This window comes from Geospiza fortis, unplaced genomic scaffold, assembly GCF_000277835.1.
Source record: "Geospiza fortis unplaced genomic scaffold, GeoFor_1.0 scaffold1056, whole genome shotgun sequence".
NCBI lineage: Eukaryota > Metazoa > Chordata > Aves > Passeriformes > Thraupidae > Geospiza > Geospiza fortis.
Genome location: NW_005054680.1, coordinates 167,020 through 175,749, shown reverse-complemented (window position 1 = coordinate 175,749; position 8,730 = coordinate 167,020). Strand labels below are relative to the sequence as shown.

The 8,730-nt window shown below is 58.2% G+C and overlaps 1 protein-coding gene across 1 annotated transcript in view; it reads left to right on the top strand.

Annotated features, from left to right (window-relative positions):
• Positions 1-2,085: 2,085 nt before the first annotated feature.
• Positions 2,086-8,730, top strand: part of PUF60 (poly(U) binding splicing factor 60) — a 20,872-nt gene continuing 14,227 nt past the window's right edge. The window contains exons 1-3 of the mRNA XM_031065103.1: positions 2,086-2,182; positions 4,337-4,426; positions 5,337-5,438. Of these exons, the coding sequence (XP_030920963.1) occupies positions 2,105-2,182; positions 4,337-4,426; positions 5,337-5,438 (270 nt within the window). The 5' untranslated portion in view covers positions 2,086-2,104. The remainder of the gene's footprint in view (positions 2,183-4,336; positions 4,427-5,336; positions 5,439-8,730) is intronic.

The following is an 8,730-nucleotide window of genomic DNA, read 5'->3' as shown; positions in this document are numbered from 1 at the left end:
TCAGGGAATGCAGGATGGATCCTTGGTGTGCTGGGTGGGATTCTCAGGGAATGCAGGATGGATCCTTGGTGTGCTGGGTGGGGTTCTCAGGGGTTCCAGGATCCTGCCCCTTGGTGTGCTGGGTGGCCAGGTGGAGATGGCATCTGGGGACATGGTCACTGCTGGCCTGGGCAGTGCTGGCGACAGTTGGACTCGGTGGGCTGGGAGGGCTTTTCCAATCTCAGCAATTCCATGATTCCACATCGCTTTGCTGGTCTGGTTTTCAGCTTGGCTGTGGCTCTGTGTGCTGCAGTTTGCAGCTCCAGCCTCCTCTGGTCCCGTGTCCCTGTTGGTGCCCTGGTGTTGCCATCATCCGTGTGTTCCTTGTGTCCCACTCCAGCCGTGGGGAGCACCTGCAGCTCTGGGTGCTGTCCAGACACCTGGAGAGCAGGATTTTGTCTTGGGAGGGTTTGTGTTCTGTCTGCTCCATGTTCACAACCCCTCAGAGAACCAGGAGTCTCATTCTTGCTGTGAAATAGGAGTCAGAATATTGAGGATATATCCTGGAATGGCTGGGCTGGCAAGGGAAGCTGTGGCTGCCCCATCCCTGGAAGTGTCCAAGGCCAGGCTGGAGCAACCTGGGGTGGTGGAAGGTGTCCCTGCCATGGCAGGGCGTGGAATGGGATGAGCTTTAGAGTCCCTCCAACCCAAACCATTCCATGGTTCTGTGACAATGCAGGAGAAGCTTTGCTTTAGGTGGTGGCTCCTGCTCTGAACGGAGGTTTTTCCATGGATCCTTTTACTTAGAGCAAAGACTTCCACAGGAACATGTCCAGGACCACAGGCTGGGGGTTGTCCCTGCTGGCTTTTGGGTGGTCGGTGGGAAATGTGGAGTTGAGAGAAGGAACCAGCTCTTTTTTGGTGGATGGTGCCACCAGAACCCATGTGAGCACCAAAGGCAGCGCCAAGTCCTGCTGCTGGGGCTGAGCTGGGGGTGCCAGCGCTGGATCAGGCTGGAATTGGGGTGCCAGCGCTGGATCAGGCTGGAATTGGGGTGCCAGCACTGGATCAGGCTGGAATTGGGGTGCCAGCACTGGATCAGGCTGGAATTGGGGTGCCAGCAGTGCCAGCACTGGGCTGCTGAATTGCTGGAGTCAGTCATTGTCCCAGCAGTGGGATCCATGGTCCCAGCAGTGGGATCCATGGTCCCAGCAATGGGATCACCATTCAGAAGTCAGTCATGGTCCCAGCAGTGGGATCCGTGGTCCCAGCAGTGGGATCACCATGCAGGAGTCAGTCATGGTCCCAGCAGTGGGATCACCATTCAGAAGTCAGTCACAGTCCCAGCAGTGGGATCCATGGCCCCAGCAGTGGGATTGCAATCGTAGTTCCAGAGGGCTGGAAGGGGACTTTAGACAAGGGCTTGGACTGACAGGACAGAGAGGAATGGCTTCCCAGTGCCAGAGGGCAGGCTCACATGGGCTATGTGGGAGAAATCCTTCCCTGTGAGGGTGGGCAGGCTCTGCCACAGGCTGCCCAGCGAAGCTGTGGCTGCCCCTGGATCCCTGGAAGTGTTCCAGGCCAGGTTGGACAGGGCTTGGAGCAGCCTGGCATAGTGGAAGGTGTCCCTGCCATGGCAGGGGGTGGGACTGTGTGAGCTTTAGGGTCCCTCCAAGGCATTCCATGATTCTGTGATTTGGAGAATTTTCAGAGAAGGTTTTAAACTGAGAACTTGAGAAAGCTGGGTCAGCAAAGCTGGGAGGGAGAAGGGAGGAGAGCATTGGTGGGGACGTTAGACAGTGAATCTGTTGAGGGGATGGAGATGACGTGAGCAAGGACTGGGGATTATCTGATGGTCTGTTCACAGCAAACGTGGCTGGAGAACTCTGTAAGTGTCCAACAATCTCTTGGTTTGTGCAGTTGCTGGGATGGCTTTCCCCACAGAGAGTGGTGGGAATATGAACTGGTTTTCCTGACATACAGCTGGGTTTGGGAAGGGTTTTTAGCCAGCTCTCATGTTCTGACATGAAGTGCTTTGATTTTCTGGGAAGGAAGACGGGTCACTCCTGTGAGAGCAGATTTCCCTGAGCACCTTCTGTTTCCTCAGGGCACGGAGTCCATTAAGATGGAGAACGGGCAAAGCACGGCAGCCAAGCTGGGGCTGCCCCCTCTCACCCCAGAGCAGCAGGAAGCTCTCCAGAAAGTGAGTAAAACTGGTGGGGATTTGCTCTTTGGGGGTGGTGGTGTGTTTTACTGTGCCTCTGACACTGGTGGGGCCAAAGGGAACTCACACTGGATCTGTGGGGTCGTGGCCATGCTGGAGGGTCCCACAGTCACATTTGGGGCCAGGAATTGCTTGGTTTGGTTTAGAGTTCATGGACACTTCTGGGAGCATGGTGGGGAATTGCTGTTGGGGTGGGTGAGAGTGGGTTTCATTTAAAAACTCCGTCAGTTCAGAAAAATGGCATCCCGAGTCAGATGGGAATTCTGAGCTAAGGTGTGGGTGCCACTGAGCAGCTCCAGGAGGACTGGAATTGGGATCTGCTCCAGCTGGCCTGTCACTGTCCACACCCAGAGTGGGACACATCCCAGAACATCCCTGTCCTCGGGGTGGCAGGGCCACAGAGCTGTGTCCTCAGGAGCATCTGTGTGCCTGTGCCACACAGCTGGCTGTCCCAGCTGTCCCTCTGTGTGAGCTGGCTGCCTCCCAGCCTCATTCCCTCTGGCTCCTCTGGAGCTGATGGATCCGAGCCCCCTTGTCCATTTCCAGTTCCCAAAGCACAGCCCTCAAACCCCTGGGTTAGATCCTCCTGTTCCTGGCAGCTCCCAAGCACAGCCAGGGACACCAGGAGCCAAGGGGTGGCCGAGTGTGTGTCCTGGGCACAGGCACAGCTGTGGGGGTGAGGTTTGCCTTGGCACTGAGCTCTGTGCGGGCACCCCGGAATCTCTGGCTTTGCCAGATTTGGGGAGGACTGAGGGAAAAACCCCAAGGGAGCCTTGTGAGGGCAGAGGTGAGCCAGAGATCAGCTAAGAGCTGGTGTGTTTTGGGAGCAAATCCAGAGGTGAGCAGAGCCAGGGAAGAGCTGGTGTGTTTGGGGAGCAGAGCCAGAGGTGAGCTGGGGCATTTAGGGAGCAGAGGAGAGCAGTGGTGTATTTTGGGGAGCAGAGCCAGAGGTGAGCTGGGGCATTTAGGGAGCAGAGAGAAGAGCCTGGTGTATTTTGGGGAGCAGAGCCAGAGGTGAGCTGGGGCATTTAGGGAGCAGAGAGAACAGCTCTGGTGTGTTTTGGGAGCAGAGCCAGAGGTGAGCTGGGGTGTGGTGGTGTTTGAGGGTCCCCAGGATGAGGGAAGAGATGAGAATCTTGACTCCATGTTCCAGAAGGCTGATTTATTATATTATGATATATTTTATAGTAAAAGAAAATTATATACTAAAACTACGCTAAAGAAATAGAAAGGAGACATCAGAAGCCTAGAAAGGAATGAATAATAAAATCTCGTGACAGACTCAGAGAGTCCGACACTGCTGGCTGTGATTGGCCATTAATTAAAAACAATTCACATGCTGGGTAAGCAGTTCTCCAAATCACATTCCAAAGCAGCAAAACATGGAGAAGCTGAAGCTTCCCAGCTCCTCAGGGGAAAAATCTTGGCAAAGGTATTTTCCAGAAAATGTGTCAGTGACACTGGGGCATTTAGGGAGCAGAGAGAAGAGCTGGGGCATTTAGGGAGCAGAGGCAGAGATGAACTGGGGCGTTTAGGGAGCAGAGCCAGGGAAGAGCTGGTGTGTTTTGGGAGCAAATCCAGAGGTGAGCAGAGCCAGGGAAGAGCTGGTGTGTTTGGGGAGCAGAGCCAGAGGTGAGCTGGGGCAGTTAGGGAGCAGGGAGAAGAGCTGGGGCATTTAGGGAGCAGATCCAGAGGTGAGCAGAGCCGGGGAAGAGCTGGCATGTTTTGGGAGCAGATCCAGAGCAGACTGGGCGTGCTGAGGGGGCAGAGCCCAGCACAGGGGCAGCCATGGGGAGGAGCAGGGAGCTGGAGCCCCTTCCCTCCTGTAGCAGCTGTCTGTGCAGAGGCTCTCTGAGAGGAGAGGACGGGACCGGAGGAGGCCGTGCCCGCCCGGCCCTGCAGGTAAGGGGCTGCGTGGGCTGCGGGGGCGGAAGAGGGCAACGCTGAGCTCCTGGTGCATGCTGCTTCCCTGGGCTGCTCCTCACCACACCCTCTGTGTCCCAGGGCCCTGGGGAGCTGGGGGCAGTGCCCTGGTGCTTAGGCATGGAGACCAGAAGGTTCTGGGAGCTGTGGAGGCCTCCTTCCCTGCCCTGCCATGCCGTGCTGCCCCTACAGCCCCTGTTTTCCTTGCAGGCCAAGAAGTACGCGATGGAGCAGAGCATCAAGAGCGTGCTGGTGAAACAAACCATCGCCCACCAGCAGCAGCAGCTCACCAACCTCCAGGTGAGAGCCCCCTGCGAGCCGCTCCCTGTGCCTCGTGCTCCCCCCGACACGGTGGAGTTCTCAGGGCCCTCGGAACCAGAGCACAGCCCTGAGCCTGCAGCTCCCCAGGCGCCCTGACTAACCTCACAAATTGCCCGCAGATCTCTCTTGTTCCGAGAGGAAATGGTTAAAAGTTCCTGTCCTGTTGGACGTCCCTTCTTGAGATACGAGAAGCTTCTGAGCCATGTTTGAGGTGGTGAAGGCAGAAGGGGTCCTGGGAACGGTGTCCTGTCACCATCTCCTCTGCCTGAGGGAGGGTCCCTGTGTCCCCGTGTCCCAGTGCTGCCCCATTTCCCTCCCCTGCACCCAGGTGCTCTCAATTCTGGAGAAGTTCTGTTGGCTGTTCCTGCTTGCACTGGAATGCCCATACGGGGAGAGCCCTTAACTGAGGTTTGACCTCCCCTCCTTCAGAGGTTTCTGGAACATTTCTCAGCGCCTTTCCTCAAAGTCAGGAAGCCCAAAACGAGGGCTTTGCCTGAGGAATCCCTGCGGATGCGCTCTCCCTGCCCGGCAGCCGAGGCCGTTTGGGGCTGTGCCTGGTTCTGAGGGTCTGCTCTAGTTGAGGGGCTCCTTTTAAATGCTGGGGGTGAACCAAGGACAGTGGTTGCAGAGGTTACTATTGCCTTGAGTCCCCCCTGGGATCCCACCCTGCTTCCCGAGGCAGCGGCAGCAGCACAACCCCACCCTGGCCTGGTGGGACCGGACTCGGCAGGGTCCTGGCGCCGGACACTCCTGGGGACCAGGCAGTGAGGGCCGAGGAAGGAGAGGCCTCTCGCAGGTGCCCCTGCGCCGCCGCTCTGCTTGAGTTTGTACGAACAGCCGTAGTATGCTCAGCTCCAACAGACTGAACTCTGTCTTTACTGTCTTTCAGATGGCAGCAGTGACAATGGGCTTTGGAGATCCTCTCTCACCTTTACAATCGGTCAATAGACATATTCACTTCTTCTGGGGCACTTGTCTTAGTCAGGGCCTAGCGTGGGGACGTTCGTAGTGGTGCCAATGCTCTTGTCCGCGCCCAGCGCAGCCCTCCCACATCCCCACGTGTACTGGACACGCCCAGGAGCAGAGCGAGGTGTCACTGCCCCGAGAAGACCCCAGGCTGTGCAGTCTGCGGGGACACTGCCACTCGGGGGCACAGACAGCTTTAGATTTCCACCAGTTCTGAACACACCCGTGAAATTGTGGGAGCTGCATTTCTAGGGATGCTACAGTTCTGAGGTCCCGACCTAAAACTAACGGCCAAGGTAACTCACCAAGGGGCGACTTGTTGTGGAACGACCTCCCAGCAGCCAGAGCCGGCCGGTGCTGGGGAGGGCCGGGGTGCCGGAGGTTGGCAGAGCATGGTGCAGCCCAGGCTCAGACTCTCTTTACTGTGCACGCTCCAGACCAGGGCAGTATGGCACGTTCTGAGTGCAGCCAAAGCAGGATGGAAGGGACAGAACTGCAGGACTGATCAGAGAACTCCTGTGAGCCTTTGTGCCCCTTCTAATCAGAGGCCACAAAGAGTTGAATGACTTGGCACAAGCCATCCCCTCCTTTTTCTGGACAGAGTGTCCTGTGACTCCTCTGTGCACCCAAAGGTTCACTTGTAAATTCATTTGCACATTTGTAAATACCTCTGTGGCTTGCTGGACTATGAGATTTGTGCCTGGTGTAAAACTCAGGCAGAGATTGAACTCCAAGGAACAGGGCACTGAGGTGAAATGCCCAGTCTCCCTCTCGTGGCAGTGGGTGGTGTGTCGGTGGGGAGCCAGCGTGGCTGTTCTGGGGCAGGGCAGGTTTGGAGTGGAGCAGAGCAGCCTTCTTGGTGTGGGTTTGGCAGAGATGGTGTTGGAGCCCTCGTGCCCAGGAACTCCCCACATCCCTGGAGCTGCTGCCTGACAGTGCAACTGCAGCAATTTGGCTTAGATTGTCTCTGGCTCATTCTCCCCGGCTGGGCACAGCTGAGTTGGTGGCACTGGGCTCAGTGACCCCTTTTCCTCAGCCGTTCCTCCCTGGGCAGTCACAGGTGGACACAGCCCAGGAGCAGGAGCCTGGTGCAGTTCAGAGCAGTCAGGATATCCCATTCTTGGCAGGTGCTTCATCCCAGAGCCCACTCAGAATGCACAAAGTGCAAACAGCCCCCTGTCCAGCACTTTTCCTGTTGCCAGGGTTCCCCAGTCCCTTTGTGGAGGCAGCACAGCCTGAGCTCCCTGAGCTCTGGGTCTCAGAGCCTGAGTGGCAGTTTCCCATGGGCTCAGTCCTCAGTGTCACAGTGTGAGATTCCCATGTCCCTTCACCATCTCCTGGTGTCACCGTGTCATGACTGATGCTCGTGGTGAGGGTTGTGCATCACCTGCTTTGGTTACAAGAGCACCCCAAGGTGGGGTTTTGGCTGTCCCTAAAATAACCTCCGATCCCTTTAGAGCAGCATTGCACAGCTACAGGTGGGGGCTGCTGCCTGGCTGAGGCTTCAGGTGCTTCTCCATGTGACAGGAGGAGAAGGAGGCGCAGGGAGCAGTGAGATCAGCCTGGGGGCTGCTGAGAGCGCTGAGATGTCCGGGCAGGAGGCCCTGACACCGACCTGTGCTGAGCTCAGGGGCCCAGGGCACATCCCCCACCCAGATGCTCCTGCTGGTGACCCCCAGACGCAGAGTCAGCACAGCCCATCTCAGCTCTGCCTTCTGCAGACTCAAAATCCCAGGGTCATTGAGGCTGGAAAAGAGCGCCAAGGTCATCGAGTCCAAGCTGTGCCTGATCCCCACCCTGTCTCCAGCCCAGGTGTTCCCTGGACACCTCCAGGGATGGGGACTCCACACCTCCCTGGGCAGCCTCTTCCAGTGCCTGACCACCCTTTGCAGGAAGGAATTCTTCTGCTGTTTGAAAATCCCGAGTCCTCCTCGCTCCCCCAGCTCTCCTTTAGGGTCCTGTGGCAGGGCAAGGTGGGCATTTCCTCCTGCAGAGGCTCCTCGGGGGAGGCACCTCCCTGGACACCCAGGGTGACACTGGTGGTGGCTCTGAGCCCCTCAGCAGATGAGCTGCAGACTGAGGGGCTCTCCAAAGCTGGGGATGTGCTGAGCACCTGGCAGAGCAGCCAGCCTCTGTGCTGCATGTGTACGTGCCATAGTCCTGCTGGTCACAGCCTGCAGAGTAAAGAGAGCCGTGGCCCAGCCGTGCTGGGAAATCCTTAGCCAGGCAGGGGGCAAGCTGGATGGCACCCCAGGAGCAGCAGCTGGGGCTGGATGGCACCTCAGCAGCAGCAATTGGGGTTTAATGTCACCTCAGGAGCAGCAATTGGGGCTGGATGTCACCTCAGGGGCAGAGTCTGGGGCTTGATGTCACCTCAGGGGCAGCAATTGGGGTTCAGTGTCAGCTCAGAAGCAGCAGCTGGGGTTTAATGTCACCTCAGGAGCAGCAATTGGGGCTGGATGTCACCTCAGGGACAGAGTCTGGGGCTCGATGTCACCTCAGGGATGGAGTCTGGGGCTCGATGTCACCCCAGGGACAGCAGTTGGGGTCTGATGTCGCCTCAGGGACAGTCTGGGCTGAGAGCTGTCCCTGTTTGCAGTGGCCTGTATGGAATGGCAGGAGTCAAACCCTCCCAGGCCGTTTCCAGTGGCAGTCCTGGACAGGAGCAGTAGGGAGCAGGAGTCCCTCAGTACAGGCTGTGTCCCTGCTGCTGTGCCTGTCACCGATGAGCTCTCCCTCCTTTTGGGCTGCAGCATCCCCAGGCACAGCTCCTGTGCTCGTTGGGGCACCCCAGAAATCAGCCTTGAGGAGGCCCTGAGTGCTTTCCCTCTGCCCCGGGGGTCCCCAGGCGTGGCACAGCTCCTGTGCTCCTTAGGGCACCCCAGAAAAGGTCTCCTGAGGGCCCTGCTTGCAGCCCCTCTGCCCTGGGGTGCTAGGGAGGGAAGGGGGGCTCAGAGCTCCCTGCTGTGCTGCAGGGCAGGGCCAGAGGCATCACCTGCTGCTGCTGCACTTGCTCTGCACCAGCCTCTCCGTGCCCCAGGTGTGTCCCACCTGCCCCAGAGCCGTCCCCTCCCGTGCAGGCAGTGACTCCTCCAGAGCCCCGAGGTGTGGCCGCATCTCCGGGGCCACGTCCCTCAGCAGCTCTAGAGCTGCTCTGGGGGTGACAGACACGAAGGACAGACACAGTGTGCTCTGCTTTTGGGATCCCTCCCGTGAGGAATGGCTGGATTTGTCTCGAGAGCAGGTTTCCAGGCAGACGTAGGGCACCGTGGCAGGAACCCTGTGTGCAGCGCCCGCGTGGCGGGGCTGCCCCAGCG